Source organism: Lucilia sericata, unplaced genomic scaffold, assembly GCF_015586225.1.
Source record: "Lucilia sericata isolate MDLA Ls3-8-SP2 unplaced genomic scaffold, ASM1558622v1 Contig001000F_arrow, whole genome shotgun sequence".
Taxonomy (NCBI): domain Eukaryota; kingdom Metazoa; phylum Arthropoda; class Insecta; order Diptera; family Calliphoridae; genus Lucilia; species Lucilia sericata.
Window position 1 is genome coordinate 22,501 of NW_023994982.1, and position 19,107 is coordinate 41,607.

General features: G+C 31.5%; 3 protein-coding genes across 8 annotated transcripts in view; 2 read left to right on the plus strand and 1 right to left on the minus strand.

Annotated features, from left to right (window-relative positions):
- The window catches only part of LOC119609533, a 14,861-nt gene extending 6,297 nt beyond the window's left edge, over positions 1–8,564 (plus strand). The window contains exons 7-14 of the mRNA XM_037964361.1: positions 1–133; positions 242–334; positions 401–556; positions 6,673–6,744; positions 6,951–7,139; positions 7,197–7,651; positions 7,721–7,933; positions 7,996–8,564. The exon at positions 1–133 is cut by the window's left edge and continues 3 nt beyond it. Coding sequence (XP_037820289.1) covers positions 1–133; positions 242–334; positions 401–556; positions 6,673–6,744; positions 6,951–7,139; positions 7,197–7,651; positions 7,721–7,933; positions 7,996–8,185 — 1,501 coding nt within the window. The 3' untranslated portion in view covers positions 8,186–8,564. The remainder of the gene's footprint in view (positions 134–241; positions 335–400; positions 557–6,672; positions 6,745–6,950; positions 7,140–7,196; positions 7,652–7,720; positions 7,934–7,995) is intronic.
- Positions 8,565–10,914: 2,350 nt separating this feature from the next.
- LOC119609535 lies at positions 10,915–11,603 on the plus strand. Its single transcript, XM_037964363.1, has 2 exons — positions 10,915–10,976; positions 11,046–11,603. Exons 1-2 carry the CDS (start codon positions 10,974–10,976, stop codon positions 11,472–11,474), a joined length of 432 nt encoding a protein of 143 aa, XP_037820291.1. The 5' UTR covers positions 10,915–10,973; the 3' UTR covers positions 11,475–11,603.
- Positions 11,604–17,449: 5,846 nt separating this feature from the next.
- Positions 17,450–19,107, minus strand: part of LOC119609530 (tetraspanin-18) — a 92,035-nt gene continuing 90,377 nt past the window's right edge. For 4 of the 6 annotated variants that reach the window (XM_037964353.1, XM_037964355.1, XM_037964357.1 and 1 more), the window contains exons 6-8: positions 18,938–19,012; positions 18,584–18,871; positions 17,451–18,514 (exon numbers count right to left, since the gene is read on the minus strand). In XM_037964353.1, coding sequence (XP_037820281.1) covers positions 18,362–18,514; positions 18,584–18,871; positions 18,938–19,012 — 516 coding nt within the window. In that variant the 3' untranslated portion in view covers positions 17,451–18,361. Of the gene's footprint in view, positions 18,515–18,583; positions 18,872–18,937; positions 19,013–19,107 lie in introns of all 6 variants that reach the window. The other 2 variants (XM_037964354.1, XM_037964358.1) reach the window with 2 other exon arrangements.

The window sequence follows — 19,107 nt, forward strand, 5'->3', positions numbered from 1 at the left end:
TAGACGTTTTGTAGCCGCTAGCTGTGGTGATGTCCATGATCAAGATTTACATTTGAGTAATGTAAAACTTATTAATTCTAAGGACTTGCAGGCGGCTGCTACTAAAGCGGCACAATTAATAACTAATCCTAAGGTAAATATGTCTATTCCTTGTTTATTATCCATTATATATTAGGAAATACAGGAAACAGGAAATTTTAATAATTTGAGTAATGTTGCCTTTATTGTTTTTTTTTTACAGCCTAAAGAGAATGTTGCTGGTTCTGGTAAATCTTCAGTATCTGAACAACAAAGAGAATCAACCTCATCGCTTAATTTTGAAGATTTAGTTGATGTAAGTTTTCGGGAGCACATTTTTTGTTGGTAATTTATATTAGTTATGTATTCTATTATTTCTTAGCTTTCTCCTGCTGTTCCCGAAAAAGAGGAAACGGAACGTGATGACGAATCTATTGAGTTTATGCCAGATGATGCTGAAACCATTGAGGGTCTTTTAATGTTAGCCAGCGCTGCTAGGAATGATGCAAATTATATTAAATTTATGGCTTTATATCAGGTATGTTGATGAGAATAAAAGTTGTGTTAGACGAATTAGAAAGAAATCGTTTTTCGTCTATAAATTGAATCAGACTTTTTCTACAGAAATATTCATTTGAAAGTCCATCAATTACTATTGAGTGACTTGATAAGTTGATCGTCTAAAAGTTTTGGCTTTTTAAAAATGTATTCTTTTTCATGTTTTCACATTTTTTCTTTTCTACTCTATAGTCTAGTCTACAGTCCGGTCTATAGTCTAGTCTATAGTCCAGTCTAAAGTCTAGTCTCTAGCCTAGTCTCTAGTCTAGTCTATAGCCTAGTCTATAGTCTAGTCTATAATCTAATCTAAAGTCTAGTCTATAGTCTAGTCTATAGTATAGTCTATAGTCTAGTCTATAGTCTAGTCTATAGACTAGTCTAGTCAATAGTCTAGTCTAGTCTATAGTCTAGTCTAGTCTGGTCTATAGTCTAGTCTATAGTCTAGTTTATAGGCTAGTCTATAGACTAGTCTATAGTCTAGTCTATAGTCTAGTCAAAAGTCTAGTCTATAGTCTAGTCTATAGTCTAGTCTATAGTCTAGTCTATAGTATCTGACTTTTGACTAGTCTAGTTTATAGTGTAGTCTATAGTATAGTCTATAGTATAGTCTATAGTATAGTCTATAGTATAGTCTATAGTCTAGTCTATAGTCTAGTCTATAGTCTAGTCTATAGTCTAGTCTATAGTCTAGTCTATAGTCTAGTCTATAGTATAGTCTATAGTATAGTCTATAGTCTAGTCTATAGTCTAGTCTATAGTCTAGTCTATAGTCTAGTCTATAGTCTAGTCTATAGTCTAGTCTATAGTCTAGTCTATAGTCTAGTCTATAGTCCTAGTCTATAGTCTAGTCTATAGTCTAGTCTATAGTCTAGTCTATAGTCTAGTCTATAGTCTAGCTATAGTCTAGTCTATAGTCTAGTCTAGTCTATAGTCTAGTCTATAGTCTAGTCTATAGTCTAGTCTATATAGTAGTCTAGTCTATAGTCTAGTCTATAGTCTAGTCTATAGTCTAGTCTATAGTCTAGTCTATAGTCTAGTCTATAGTCTAGTCTATAGTCTAGTCTATAGTCTAGTCTATAGTCTAGTCTAGTCTAGTCTATAGTCTAGTCTATAGTCTAGTCCAGCGGTTCCCACCGATTTTTACTTCGCGGACCCCTTGAAGAACTTATTTAATTTCGCGGACCCCCATACATATTTTGATATCTTATTGTTCTAAATAATTGTCCATCCGAAAATTGACCTAGTTCATTAATCCCTAGGTCTAATAAATGTAGAGATGTCATATCTATAAAATATTCCCGTACATTGAGAATATATAATATTTCAGATAGGTTTTCAATTGCATGTTTTGAAGATAGAATGACTTCTTTGTTGATATGTTAACATGATGTTTAATTTTATGATCGTGAGATCTTTCATGTTCATTTTTCTTCAAGGTAGCGAAAAGGTTTCTTTATCAAATATTGTCACATGTGCTTAAGGAGTCACGTTTCAAAAATTTGTTGCGATTGCAAAGGGTGAACTGAGTAAGTGAGCTAAGTTTTCGGGAAAATAATATAAGAAAGTTGGACTTCTTCTATGTTGTTGCGGAATGCGTTATCCGCATAATATATGATTTGAACTCTTTGTTAAAGTACTGTGAATTTGGAACTTAAATTTGAATTTTAAAATACCAACGAATTATTTTACTTCATGGTTTTTGGCTACATATTTACGCGAAACGCTACGGATTTTCTGATGTTAATTTAATAATATGTATTGGTCGACAAAATCAAGTTAAAATCTGTGTATCACGTCGGATTGGAATATTTATAAAGAGATGCATAAAGAGTCACCTCTGTTTTGGAAATATATAATTTTAGTCCTTTCAAACAAGAACACTTTTGCTTACAATTTGATAAACTTAAATCTGTAATAAGCTTGTCTTTGAATTGAACTTCATACTCCGGAATACCAGTATCCCTAATTTAATTGTAAGGCGGAGTATTATTTGTCTGAAATAAAAACCATTATTTCAGTACATATACAGGAAATAAAAATTACAAATCACGCAATACTTTACTTTATAAAAGTTATACAATAAATTTGTAGGGCCTAGCTTCTTCCTGATAAACAACCGAAAAAATAAAATTCAAAAAGTCACCAAAAAATTTGGGATTATTGCACAAAAATTGGAGATATTTGTACATACATATAAAAGCAGAATATTTTTATTCATGGTTTTTTTCGTTCGTCTTCGCGGACCCCCTAGGATTTTACTACGGACCACTAGGGGTCCGCGGACCCCCATTTGGGAACCGTTGGTCTAGTCTATAGTCTAGTCTAGTCTATAGTCTAGTCTAGTCAATAGTCTAGTCTAGTCAATAGTCTAGTCTATAGTCTAGTCTAGTCAATAGTCTAGTCTAGTCTAGTCTAGTCTAGTCTATAGTCTAGTCTAGTCTATAGTCTAGTCTGTAGTCTAGTCTATAGTCTAGTCTATAGTCTAGTTATAGGCTAGTCTATAGACTAGTCTATAGTCTAGTCTATAGTCTAGTCTATAGTATAGTCTATAGTCTAGTCTATAGTCTAGTCTATAGTCTAATCTATAGTCTAGTTTATAGTGTATTCTATAGTCTAGTCTTTAGTCTAGTTATAGTCTATAGTCTAGTCTATAGTCTAGTCTATAGTCTAGTCTAGTCTAGTCTATAGTCTAGTCTATAGTCTAGTCTATAGTCTAGTCTATAGTCTAGTCTATAGTCTAGTCTATAGTCTAGTCATAGTCTAGTCTATAGTCTAGTCTATAGTCTAGTCTATAGTCTAGTCTATAGTCTAGTCTATAGTCTAGTCTATAGTCTAGTCTATAGTCTAGTCTATAGTCTAGTCTATAGTCTAGTCTATAGTCTAGTCTATAGTCTAGTCTATAGTCTAGTCTATAGTCTAGTCTATAGTCTAGTCTATAGTCTAGTCTATAGTCTAGTCTATAGTCTAGTCTATAGTCTAGTCTATAGTCTAGTCTATAGTCTAGTCTATAGTCTAGTCTATAGTCTAGTCTATAGTCTAGTCTATAGTCTAGTCTATAGTCTAGTCTATAGTCTAGTCTATAGTCTAGTCTATAGTCTAGTCTATAGTCTAGTCTATAGTCTAGTCTATAGTCTAGTCTATAGTCTAGTCTATAGTCTAGTCTATAGTCTAGTCTATAGTCTAGTCTATAGTCTAGTCTATAGTCTAGTCTATAGTCTAGTCTGTAGTCTAGTCTATAGTCTAGTCTATAGTCTAGTCTATAGTCTAGTCTATAGTCTAGTCTATAGTCTAGTCTATAGTCTAGTCTATAGTCTAGTCTATAGTCTAGTCTATAGTCTAGTCTATAGTCTAGTCTATAGTCTAGTCTATAGTCTAGTCTATAGTCTAGTCTATAGTCTAGTCTATAGTCTAGTCTATAGTCTAGTCTATAGTCTAGTCTATAGTCTAGTCTATAGTCTAGTCTATAGTCTAGTCTATAGTCTAGTCTATAGTCTAGTCTATAGTCTAGTCTATAGTCTAGTCTATAGTCTAGTCTATAGTCTAGTCTATAGTCTAGTCTATAGTCTAGTCTATAGTCTAGTCTATAGTCTAGTCTATAGTCTAGTCTATAGTCTAGTCTATAGTCTAGTCTATAGTCTAGTCTATAGTCTAGTCTATAGTCTAGTCTATAGTCTAGTCTATAGTCTAGTCTATAGTCTAGTCTATAGTCTAGTCTATAGTCTAGTCTATAGTCTAGTCTATAGTCTAGTTCTAGTCTAGTCTATAGTCTAGTCTATAGTCTAGTCTATAGTCTAGTCTATAGTCTAGTCTATAGTCTAGTCTATAGTCTAGTCTATAGTCTAGTCTATAGTCTAGTCTATAGTCTAGTCTATAGTCTAGTCTATAGTCTAGTCTATAGTCTAGTCTATAGTCTAGTCTATAGTCTAGTCTCTATAGTCTAGTCTATAGTCTAGTCTATAGTCTAGTCTATAGTCTAGTCTATAGTCTAGTCTATAGTCTAGTCTATAGTCTAGTCTATAGTCTAGTCTATAGTCTAGTCTATAGTCTAGTCTATAGTCTAGTCTATAGTCTAGTCTATAGTCTAGTCTATAGTCTAGTCTATAGTCTAGTCTATAGTCTAGTCTATAGTCTAGTCTATAGTCTAGTCTATAGTCTAGTCTATAGTCTAGTCTATAGTCTAGTCTATAGTCTAGTCTATAGTCTAGTCTATAGTCTAGTCTATAGTCTAGTCTATAGTCTAGTCTATAGTCTAGTCTATAGTCTAGTCTATAGTCTAGTCTATAGTCTAGTCTATAGTCTAGTCTATAGTCTAGTCTATAGTCTAGTCTATAGTCTAGTCTATAGTCTAGTCTATAGTCTAGTCTATAGTCTAGTCTATAGTCTAGTCTATAGTCTAGTCTATAGTCTAGTCTATAGTCTAGTCTATAGTCTAGTCTATAGTCTAGTCTATAGTCTAGTCTATAGTCTAGTCTATAGTCTAGTCTATAGTCTAGTATAGTCTAGTCTATAGTCTAGTCTTAGTCTATAGTCTAGTCTATAGTCTAGTCTATAGTCTAGTCTATAGTCTAGTCTATAGTCTAGTCTATAGTCTAGTCTATAGTCTAGTCTATAGTCTAGTCTATAGTCTAGTCTATAGTCTAGTCTATAGTCTAGTCTATAGTCTAGTCTATAGTCTAGTCTATAGTCTAGTCTATAGTCTAGTCTATAGTCTAGTCTATAGTCTAGTCTATAGTCTAGTCTATAGTCTAGTCTATAGTCTAGTCTATAGTCTAGTCTATAGTCTAGTCTATAGTCTAGTCTATAGTCTAGTCTATAGTCTAGTCTATAGTCTAGTCTATAGTCTAGTCTATAGTCTAGTCTATAGTCTAGTCTATAGTCTAGTCTATAGTCTAGTCTATAGTCTAGTCTATAGTCTAGTCTATAGTCTAGTCTATAGTCTAGTCTCTAGTCTAGTCTAGTCTATAGTCTAGTCTATAGTCTAGTCTATAGTCTAGTCTATAGTCTAGTCTATAGTCTAGTCTATAGTCTAGTCTATAGTCTAGTCTATAGTCTAGTATATAGTATAGTTCTATAGTCTAGTCTATAGTCTAGTCTATCGTCTAGTCTATAGTCTAGTCTATAGTTATCTATAGTCTAGTCTATAGTATAGTCTTAGTCTAGTCTTAGTCTAGTCTATAGTTAGTCTATAGTCTAGTCTATAGTTCTAGTCTATAGGCTCGTCTATAGTCTAGTCTATAGTATAGTCTATCGTTCTTAGTCTATGTCTTAGTCTATTAGTCTAGTCTATCGTCTGTCTATAGTCTAGTCTATAGTCTGTATTATAGGGTAGTCTATAGTTCTAGTCTTAGTCAGTCTATAGTTAGTCTATAGTCTAGTCTATAGTCAGTCTATAGTCTAGTCTATAGTCTAGTCTATAGTATAGTCTATAGTCTAGTATATAGTCTAGTCTATAGTCTAGTCTATAGTCTAGGCTATCGTTCTAGTCTATAGTCTATCTATAGTTAGTCTATAGTCTGTCTATAGTCTAGTCTATAGTTATTCTATGTCTAGTCTATAGTCTAGTCTATAGTCTAGTATAGTCTAGTCATAAGTCTAGTATAGTCTAGTCTATAGTCTAGTCTATAGTCTAGTCTATAGTCTAGTCTATAGTCTAGTCTATAGTTATTTAGTCTATTAGTCTAGTCTATAGTCTAGTCTATAGTCTAGTCTATAGTCTAGTCTATAGTCTAGTCTAGTCTATAGTCTAGTCTATAGTCTAGTCTATAGTCTAGTCTATAGTCTAGTCTATAGTCTAGTCTATAGTCTAGTCTATAGTCTAGTCTATAGTCTAGTCTATAGTCTAGTCTATAGTCTAGTCTATAGTCTATTCTATAGTTTATTCTATGGTCTAGTTTTAATCTAGTCTATACTCTAGCGGAATATTAGTTTCAAAATTTAAATTTTGCATACCTGGTGAAGGGTATACAAGATTCCGCACAGCCGAATATAGAACGTTTATTTGTTTTTAATTTACATTTATAATATTATATTCTTTGTTTTGTTTAATTTTATTATTTTGACTTTGTTTTTTCGTATTTTTGTTTTTATTTCTTTTAGAAAGCTTGTAGACAATCGAAGATTCCAGTTTATAAAGGACAAATCTTTCATGATCCTCTAGACAAGAAAAGTGTATGTTTTTTAATTTATTACTTTTTTTAATTTAATATTTTTTTAATTTATTGTTTTTTTAATTTAATCATTACAAACATCAAATAATAAAACAAATTGAATCGATCGTTGAAGGGAAAGTGGATTTAAAATATTGTTTCGATTCCACGTTCTTTACTTTTTCATGCTTAAATTGTGACTTAAACAAATCCCTTTTTCAATTTTAGAACAAACGCACAGCTCGTCATGAAAATGAACTTTGGAAGGGCATAGATCAGTCGTTATTCTTGGGTCCTTCTGGCAGTGTGGTATGGGCTAATGTTTTAATAGGCCGCTTACTCTACAGCACCTTACAAAATGAACAAATTTTAGATAAAATACAGGATATCTTGCAAAAGAAATTGAATTCCATTAAGGTAAGTTAAATTTACAAAATTAGTAATAAAATATTAACAAATACAACACTTTTTCAGCTTCCCAGTTTCATGGAGGATGTGGTTATTAAAAATATCGACCTAGGCACAACTCCTCCCCTAATACATCGTGTCTCCCAGCCCATGCTAGATGAACGTGGCATTTGGTTAGATATGGATGTAACATATGAGGGTCATTGTCATATCACCGTAACGACAAAAATGAATTTGTTACGTCTTAAACGTCCAATGCGTACTCCTCTATTTGTTGATACAAAACTAGATGCCACCATACCAAATCCGCACATAGCAGCTTCTTTGAAAGATGAACTTTTGGCCGCCAATAAAGCCGCACGTGGAGGTGGTGTTAATGAAACGGAACTATTGATAGAAAGTGCTTTAACCGGCAGTGCTATATTTGATAGTGATGCTGAAAGTACTGGCAGTTCGAGTACGGAATCCGATAGTCCTATTGCTGGTACAATGGGTGAAAATCCGAATAGTGTTAGTGAAGGGTGAGTAGAGATGTTGAGATTTCAAAAAAAGTATACATATTTTTAATACATGTTCTTTTTGCTTAACAGCGCCACAAATCCGGGTAATGCTAGACGTATATTTAAATTTGTTGATCGCATTGCTACTTCCAATTTTTTCCAATCTGCAACGGAATTGTCTTTTGTACAAAAAGCCATGGAGAATATGAGTACTACCATAACATTAGGCATAGATTTAAGAGGTTTAGTTTCACGTGTCACAATAAATATACCTCCACCGCCCTCGGATAGAATATGGCTGGCGTAAGTTTAAGTCTAATGGTTTCCTATATAATGCTTAATGTTTATTTTCTATATTTTTATAGTTTTCGTGCTCCACCACGCCTTTGGCTAACGGCACGTCCTACAGTGGGTGACAAATCTGTTGATTGGAGCATTGTTACCAATGTTATTGAGGGTAAACTATGCGAGGCTGTTAATAAATATTTAGTATATCCCAATATGGTTGATTTAACTGTACCATTCTTGGGTAAATCTGCAGCTTCCGAATCATAAGAATTAAACGATTTTGATTTATATTTATTTGTGTTATTAGTCTATATGTTTGCCGTCTCTTTAAGGACAAAATTTACTATAACATTTTTTTATTATTACAATTATAATTATTATTACTATATAACTATATACAATTTATGTAAAATTTCTTTATAAATATTATTAAAGAAAAAAAAATAACAGAAAGAAATTGTTAACATATTTTTCTAACTAATACTCTCTAAAAACCAAATTGGAAACAAAAAAATAAACAAAAATAGTTAAACTATTTTAACACTTTTATTCCTTAAATATTCCCCCTTTTTAAGTATTAAACTAATTAACTAACAAATACATATACATACATATTTATATATTTAAATTGCAGACAACAGAAAAGACAGAAAAAAAAATTTTAAATTACTATTATAATTTAAAAAAAAAAAAAAAACAACAATACTTCTATATATTTTTTATACAATTATAATATTATAATTAACTATATCATTTTATTTTATATCTTAAATATAGAAAAACCAATTTATTTATACTTATATATTATTATAATTTTTTTATACCACTATACACTTAAAAGGTGTTGTAAGTTTTCTTTTTTATTTTTATAAATTTGTTTTCTTTTAAACAATAATAGTGATAACGTTTAATTTTTTTATTTTGTATCTGATAAACTTTTTATACTCAAAATTGTTTTTTTTTAATTTCGTTTTTTTGCCAGCGGCTTCATTGAAATAAACTTAATGTATTCCTATTGATATCATTTTTAAGAAAACAACTTATTCTTGTTTAAGATTATTTAAAAACTAAATAAATAAAGAAAAGCTAAGAAAAATATTTGTATTTGTTAATTTGTTAATAAAGCAAAGGTTGTAAAATGTGGATGATTGTTGTTGTTGCTGGGGTTGACAGCCCTTGACCGAATATTTCCGGTCATTTCCGATACGTAGAACCGGCTGTCGGGGTATGTCAACAACACTTTTTACCACCTGGACGAAGGAAGTAAACCCAACCCTACCGACCGTGCACCACCCAAAAATCTTGGGGGTTACATTTGATAGCCTATTTACTTCCTCAGCTCACGCCACTGCAATCACTAGTCTAGTCTGGTAGACCGGAGGTGGTGGGTTCGATTCCCACCTGAGGCACTGGTTAAGGTGCGCATAACAGGCCCAACAGAGGCCTAGGTGTATTTCTTCGGATTTGATGTATATATGTACATCCTCCTTTCAAGCTAACTAACTAACGATAAAACGATTGGTCGGTCACCTTCGCTGAGTGATACCCAGTTTAGAAACATTAAAAGCTGCCAAAATGCCGCCCTAAAGCCTGTAACGGGCACCTACAAATTACATCGGGTCCTCCTAATCATCGTAGGAGTCATCCCAACTTTAACATGACACAGTTAAATACTTCCCTGAGGCATGTCAGGAAGGATCTTCGTATATACGAGGAAAACATACGTAGTTATGTGCAGGATCCATTAGATCAGTCCTCAGACGCCATAAATTTCGCGGTCGCTGGATACTACATGAATGTCGTACTTGGAGGTTGTCCACCGCCCAATGATACCTACCATATATTCAACTGCTCAGCCAACCCTCCTACTTCACTCTGTACAATGGATTTGTGGACGTATCCAGTTGAAGTAGCCCAATTTTTAGGCCTGGACATTGATGTAGATTATGGTATAGTTTTAGCTGTTACAACAACAAGACTGGATGATAATCTTATCTATAGTCTTAACTTAGTCTATAGTAAGGACTATAGTTCGGTCTAGTCTGGACTGTCTAAAGTCTAGACTATGGATATGAAGTCTATGGTCTGCAACATAGTCTAGTCTATAATACAGTTTATAGTCATTAATACAGTCTGTATTACAATCTACTCTAGTCTATGGTCTTGTCTATAGTCTAGTCTGTTCAAGCGACTATTTTTTAGTATAGTCCATAGCCTGGAATACGATCTAAAATATATTCTTTATTATAGGCTTTAGTTTAGTCTTTAGTCTAGTCTATTGACTGAGCAGTAGTTTATTCCTTAGTATGGTCCATAGCCTAAACGCTAGACAATGTGGATTAGACTATAGTCCGGATTATAGACTTGAATAAAGTCCATACTATGTATATGCCAATTATTTAGCCTTTATATTAGATTCTAGACTATATTCCAGGCTATGGACTATACTATAGACTAGATTATAGCCCAGACTATAATATATATACTACACTAGACTACAGACCAGACTGTATACCAGACTAAACATTGAACTATAGTTCAAATTATAGACTAGGTTATAGACTATAAAGTCTGGGCTATAGTCTAGTCTATAATCTGAGATTTCAGTTTTATTCTAGTCTGAGCTATAATTTAGTGTTTAGTATATTACATAACCTGGAATACAGTTTACCTCTAATCTTGAGTCTAGACCATAGTCTAGTCTGGCTATAGTTAATTCTATAGCCTAAACTGCAGTCCAGACTTGAATCTATTATATATTTCAGAACTTTTTTAAGTTTTTATAATTATAATTAAACAATAAGATTTGTGTTTTAAAATTTGAATTTATTTCTGTATTTTGTAATTACCTTTATCGCAATTTGCTTTACTTAACTTTTTGCAAAAATTAAACTTTTTTTCATTTATTATCGAATTGATTTCCTGTCAAATGCTAATTTTAAGATAAACATTTTAAAACCAACATCTCCCAAGAAAACGAAAATGCATTTTGGTATATAAACCGAAATTATTTCAAACAAAAGAGCACAGCTTTGTAAACAATCACTTAACAAACATGGTAAGTTTATAAAATTAATAAAATATAAAAAAAAATTAAGATTTGTTAATAAATTAAAATTCTTTACAGCATTTTTCTCAATTATTTGTTATGGCTGCTGGCCTTTCTTTAATCTCCTGGACCTCGGGGGGTGGCATTGTTACTCGTGAATATTTACCAGCTGTAGACACTCAAAGATTTTTACACCACCACTATCCATCTTACTATCAGCAACAACACCAACAGCATCAACAATATTATCCATCATATGGTATTAATGGTGGTTATTATCCACAATATTCCAATGGTTTAGTTGGAGGTTTAACCAGTTCTTTGGGCTTGGGACCATCTTTGGGAAGTACTTTGGGTTTGGGCTCATCTTTGGGTTTAGGAGGTGGCTATTATAATAATCATTTAAATTACGGCTTAGTTAATCCATATAGACCCAAACCAAGAGTAGATGTTATTGAAACAGTCTATGATACAAATGGTGGTTATATTTATGGTAAGAAGAAATGAAGTTATTTATTGATGACAGAACATGGGTTTTAATGGAGGAGTTGAAATGAATTTGAAGAATTAGTTTGTTTAGATTTGAAATAAAAAATGTAATAATATTGAATAAAAATATAATTAATTTAATGCTCTGAAAATAACAAGTGCGAAAAGTTGTGTTTTAATTTAGAATTTTTATTACAAAAATACTGATTGTTGTTATTATCTTAAGTATACCTCTATTTGAATTGACTTTAAACGATGTTTAAAAAGCCTGGTGGTGTTCCCACCATGATGATAGATGCTGACTCACCATCATTAGCCAAAACGGTATATAATCCAGGCATTAAAGAACCAAGAACTAAAAATGGTAAGAAATAATGAAATTTTTCTTATAAAAATAATTTTATGATATTTTACCTTTTCTCTTAAAAAGGTATTTATGTGACCAATGCCTCAGGTAAACCATATACCTCTATGATCACCATGGTCCCAAGTGTTTCCAATGGATCCATTGTAGAGTCTGTGACACGCTTACCTTTAAAATTTAGTTTTAAAAAACCTCGAACTTAAATTTTATCGTGATATTAGTGTTTATAATTAAATTTTGACCTTCAAGTCAATTTCTGAAGGGGACTTTGTATGGGGACTAGGGTCAAATGAGTACCGATCATTATTAAAATCGGCAGTATCATTTATACTTATATAAAACTAAGCCTTACCGATTTTAGTAGAAATACAAGAACCTTTAATATAATTATGAGCTCAAAAGCTCTATTCGGGTGGTACGGTTGTATGGGGCCGAAATACTAGACCGATTTTAACTATTTTTAGTAATAGGCTTTGTCCTTGGGTCAAAAGAAGAGTATGTGTCAAATTATTTTGAAAATTGCCACCTGTATAGAGCGTACAAGGTTTACATGGACACACAGACAGGCGGTCATAGTTTATAGTCTGAATCTAGACTTGCTTATAGTCTGAAATATAATTTGGTCTAAAGCCTGGCCAATAGGCTAGTCTATAGTCTGTAATAAGGTTCAGTTTATAGTCTTGACTATAGTCTAGACTATAGTAGTCAAGTCTATTGTCTGAGCTATAATAACAGATTAGTATAGCCCACAGCCTGGAATATAACCTAAAATCTAATCTAAACCATTATAAAGTCTATAGTCTTTATTACATTAGACTATATTCCAGTCAAATGTCTAGATTATACTCTTGTCTAAAGTAGCCTGGACTATAGTGTAATTCATAATGTGGACAATAGCATAATCTATTCTACAGTCTAGACTATAGTCCAGTGGATAGTCTGGAATAAGATCCAATTTATAGTCTGAACTATGATCTAGATTACAGTCTGCACTAAAGTTTAGTCTATAATCCGAATTATAGTTTAGACATTAGTATATCCCAGAGCCTAGAATATAGTCTATAATCTAATCTAAAGTCTATACTACACCGTAGTCTAAAGTCTGGGTCATAATGTGTCCAATAGGATAATCTAGTCAATAGTACAATTTATAGTCTACCTATAATATAGTCTATATTCTGAACTATAGTTCAGTCTGTAGTCTCAGCTACAGTATAGTCTATAGAATGACCTTTAGTATACATAGTTCATAGTCCTGAATATAGTTTACAATCTTATCCAAAGTTTAGATCATAATTTAGTCTATAGTCGGGACTACATTATAGTATATTTAGATTATAGTTTTGTCTTTAGTCTGAACTATTGCCTAATTAATATATAATCTAATGCATAGTTTGTATCTATATCTATAGTCTTTCTGATATATAGTCTTTTCTGGGCTATAGTTTAGTCTTAAGACTGGATTATAGTCTAATCCATAGTTGATAATCTAATCTAGTCTAGACGAAAATTATTCTATAGTTTAGACTAAAGTCTCTAGGTTGGACTATATTCTGGTTTAATCTATAGTCTGGTCTATTGTTTAGCCTATAGTCCTAACTGGCCATATATACTAGAAACCCGACCATAGTCCAGAATTTTTGAAACTTTTATATTGATTATTTATATTTAACTTTGTGTTATGATTTAACTTATTTCGGCATTTTATACTTACCTTATCGCAATTTCATTTACTTAAGTTATTTTAAAAATTAAACTTTTTTCATTTATTATCGAATTGATTTCCTGTCAAATGCAAATTTTAAGATAAACATTTTAAAACAAACATCTTTAAAGAAAACGACAATGTATTTTATATATAAACCGAAATTATTTCAAACAAAACAGCACAGTTTTCTAAACAATCACTTAATAAAAATGGTGAGTTTTTGAAATTAATAAAATATTAAGATTTGTTAATAAAATTAAATTTTTTACAGCATTTTTCTCAGTTATTTCTTATGGCTGCTGGTCTTTCTCTAATCTCCTGGGTTTTCGGGGAAGACATTGTCAGTCGTGAATATTTACCAGCTGTAGCCACTCAAAGATTTATACACACACACTATCCCTCATATTATCAGCAACTTCAACACAATTATCCATCGTATAATAGTGGCGGTTATTATCTACAATATCCTAATGGTTTGGTAGGTGGTCTCACAAGTTCTTTGGGTTTGGGATCGTCTTTGGGTCTAGGTTCTTCTTTGGGTGTAGGAGGCGGTTATTATCCGAATTTAAATTTTGCTTTGATTAATCAATATAGACCCAAACCGAGGGTAGATGTTATTGATACAATCTGTGATGCAAATGGTGGTTATATTTATGGTAAGAAGAAGTGAAGGTATTATTTATTGATGACAGAAAATGGATTTTATTGAAGATGTTGAATTGAATTTGAAGAATTAGTTTGTTTAGATTTGAAATTAAAAATTAAGTAGTTTTAAATTAATATTGAATAAAATGTAATTAATTAAAAGAACAAGGACTAAAAAAATTAGAGTTTATAATTTTTTTTTATAAAAAATACAAATGTTTATAGTCTAGTCTTTAGTCTGGACTCTAGTATAGTCAATAGTCTGGATTGTAGTTTAGTATAGGATATAGTCTGGGCTACAGTCTAGGCTATAGTCTGAACTCTAGTCTATAGCCTGAACTCTAATCTAGTAAATAATGTGCAATACATATAGTCTTGTTTACAGGTTGGACCCCAATCTATGGACAGTACTATAGGCAAGTCTATAATATGGGATACTATCTAGACCACAGACTAGACTGCTGACTACAGACTAGACTATAGACTAGTTTGTAGACTAGACTATAGACTAGACTATAGACTAGACTATAGACTAGACTATAGACTAGACTATAGACTAGACTATAGACTAGACTATAGACTAGACTATAGACTAGACTATAGACTAGACTATAGACTAGACTATAGACTAGACTATAGACTAGACTATAGACTAGACTATAGACTAGACTATAGACTAGACTATAGACTAGACATAGACTAACTATAGACTAGACTATAGACTAGACTATAGACTAGACTATAGACTAGACTATAGACTAGACATATAGACTAGACTATAGACTAGACTATAGACTAGACTATAGACTAGACTATAGACTAGACTATAGACTAGACTATAGACTAGACTATAGACTTGTCAATAGTCTAGACTATAGCCTAGACTATACTATAGTGTAAGCTATAGATTACACTATAGACTAGACTATAGACTAAACTAGAGATTAGACATAGACTAGACTATAGACAAGACTATAGACTAGACTATAGACTAGACTAGGACTAGACTTAGACTAGACTAGACTATAGACTAGACTATTGACTTGACTATAGACTAGACTATAGACTAGACTATAGACTTGACTATAGAAGACTATAAACTGGACTATAAGACTATAGACTAGACTATACTATAGACTAGACCATAGACTAGACTATAGACTAGACTATAGACTAGACTATAGACTAGGCTATAGACTAGACTATAGACTAGACTATAGACTAGACTATAGACTAGACTACAGACTAGACTATATACTAGACTATAGACTAGAGTAAAGACTAGACTATAAACAAGACTATAGACTAGGCTATAGACTAGACTATAGACTAGACTATAGACTGGACTATAGACTAGACTATAGACTAGACTATAGACTAGACTATAGACTAGACTATAGACTAGACTATAGACTAGACTATAGACTAGACTATATACTAGACTATAGACTAGACTATAGACTAGACTATAGACTAGACTATAGACTAGACTATAGACTAGACTATAGACTAGACTATAGACTAGACTATAGACTAGACTATAGACTAGACTATAGACTAGACTATATACTAGACTATATACTAGACTATAGACTAGACTATAGACTAGACTATAGACTAGACTATAGACTAGACTATAGACTAGACTATAGACTAGACTATAGACTAGACTATAGACTAGACTATAGACTAGACTATAGACTAGACTATAGACTAGACTATAGACTAGACTATAGACTAGACTATAGACTAGACTATAGACTAGACTATAGACTAGACTATAGACTAGACTATAGACTAGACTACAGACTAGACTATATACTAGACTATAGACTAGAGTATAGACTAGACTATAAACTAGACTATAGACTAGACTATAGACTAGACTATAGACTAGACTATAGACTAGACTATAGACTAGACTATAGACTAGACTATAGACTGGACTATAGACTAGACTATAGACTAGACTATAGACTAGACTATAGACTAGACTATAGACTAGACTATAGACTAGACTATAGACTAGACTATAGACTAGACTAGACTAGACTATATACTAGACTATAGACTAGACTATAGACTAGACTATAGACTAGACTATAGACTAGACTATAGACTAGACTAGACTAGACTATAGACTAGACTAGACTAGACTATAGACTAGACTATAGACTACTAGACTAGACTATAGACTAGACTATAGACTAGACTAGACTAGACTAGACTAGACTATAGACTAGACTATAGACTAGACTAGACTATAGACTAGACTATAGACTAGACTAGACTATAGACTAGACTAGACTAGACTAGACTATAGACTAGACTATAGACTAGACTATATACTAGACTATAGAGTAGACTATAGACTAGACTATAGACTAGACTATAGACTAGACTATAGACTAGACTATAGACTAGACTAGTCACAATATAGACTCTACTACAGTGCAGACTATAAACAAGATTACGATCCAGGCTATAGACTATAGATACGACTATAGTCCAACTATAATCCAAACTACAGGCTAGATCGCAGTAATAGTAGTTTGTCCACATAGTAGTCAATATATCAGTCTAGGTTCTAGAATAGTTAATAGTATTGGCTATAGTCTATTCTAGTCTAGTCTATAGACTAGACTATAGAGTAGACTATACACTAGAGTATAGACTAGACTATAGACTAGAGTATAGACTAGACTATAGACTAGACTATAGACTAGACTATAGATTAGACTATAGACTAGACGTTAGAATAGACTATAGGCTAGACTATAAACTATAGACTAGACTATTCTAGAACCTAGACTGGTATATTGACTACTATGTGGACAAACTACTATTACTGCTATCTAGCCTGTAGTTTGCATTATAGTTGGACTATAGTCGCATCTATGGTCTAGCCTATAGCCTGGATCGTAATCTTGTTTATAGTCTGAACTGTAGTCGAGTCTATATTGTGACTCTGGAATACAGTCTAGTCTATATTCTGGACACTAGTCTACTTTATATTCTGGAATATAGTTTAGTTTATAGTGTTGACTATAACTTAGTCTATAGTTTGTACACTAGTCTAGTCTGGACTCTACTCTTAGTCAAGAGTCTAGAATATTGTCTAGCATATAGTCTGGAGTATAGTTTAGTATACAGTATTTACTCTCTAGTCTGATAGTCTGTACTCTAGTGAAGAGTCTAGTGGAAATGTTATAATAATTTTCATTTCTTTTTATTAATAACAAATTTAAATAAGAAAATCCATTTTATTTTAGGGTTTTTATTAACTAATCAATTAATTTATTAACTAAATTTTTCATTTTTAAAATTTATACATTCTTTTTAAAACTGATATGCTTTATAAGAGATAAAATGCTATAAAAAATTTTACATTTTATATCAATTTTAAATACATTACAAACTATTCAAACATATTCGTGTTTTTTTCTGTTGCAAATTTAATTCATCAAAAAGTAAAACAACTTAAAAATTAATAAAAAAAAAATTATAAAGAATTTTAACAATAAATTTGTTATTAAGATTTTTTTCTTCGTTTTAACAAACTAAACTAGAATTCAAATATCTTTCAAAGGTGTTCTGATAAATGGTTTTTAGTACTTTTTTACATTAAAAATTAATTAAAATTAAAAAAGTAAAAATAAACATTTAATTATATATAAAAGGTATACATATAAAAAAAATATATATATAAAACTTGTGATGTTTGAGAGTGGAAAATTGTTATAATACAAAACGAGCGTTTTAGCAAAAGAAATAAAAGAATAACAAAAAAATATATATAAAATATTTACTAAAACTTAGTAATGATTAAAAATAAGAAATAAAACTTAACGAAAAATAATGAATTTTTAGGTTTAAAAACGATAAAGAAAATTTGTTTGTTTTTATACAAATAAGAATAAAATTGGAATGTTTTTTGTTAACAAAACGATGTTTACTTTTAAAATATTAATTAAAAAAAGGACTAAACAGTAAACATTTAATTCTTTTAAGAAATTGTCACAATTTGTTAAAAAATTTCTTTAAAAGACAACAAGTCCTTTAGTAAACATTTCAAGTTATTAAATTATTATTGACTTTTGTTTTATAATTTGTTTAAATGGTCCTTGTTTCTACTAAGTAAATAATAAAACAATTAAAAAAAGATGATTTATTAGGGAAGATTTATGTTTACAGTCTCATGCCATGATATTTGGCAAAGGATTTGCAAAGGCAAAAGGCCAAGAAAATGGCCAATAGATGTACCACACCCACGCCGAATAAAACAGCAATTATTATTTCACGATGGGATATAATCCATTCGGTAAATACATCATAGCAGCCCTAAAATAATAAACAAATAAGAAGATATAAATAAAATCAAAAAGAAATTTAAAATTCCCACTAAAATACCTTTAAATAAAAACTATTTGTTTCATTGGGATTTGTCACACAACTGTCATCTTCGGGTAGTAAATTTTTAATATCCTTTAATCTGCAACAGGCCTCGGGTATGGTGTGATTACCTTTGCCATTCAACCAACCCGAAGAGGTTTCAAAATCACGATAATCCACAACGCCACAACAGCCAAAAGTGCTCATCATTTGATTCCACATAAGAGTAACAGCATCAGTGTGTTCAGCTGTTGTGTAGTATTTGGTAATGGTTGATTGTAGGAAACCTTTGCTTTCATTGCGTGCCTGTAACAGAGAATTTAAATGAATTTGCAATCAAGGGATTTTGTTTTTTAAAATTGCAATAATTACCGTTTCTTTATAAAATGCCGCCAAGCCACCAGCAACGATTTCAGCAATCAATAGTAAGATCATGAAAACGCCATACTGAAAAAAATACCAAAAGAAACAAATTCAGATTGATTTAATTAACTTAAAATTAGTTTAGTAATTACACCGGCCAACAAAACTTAAAAAAGAAG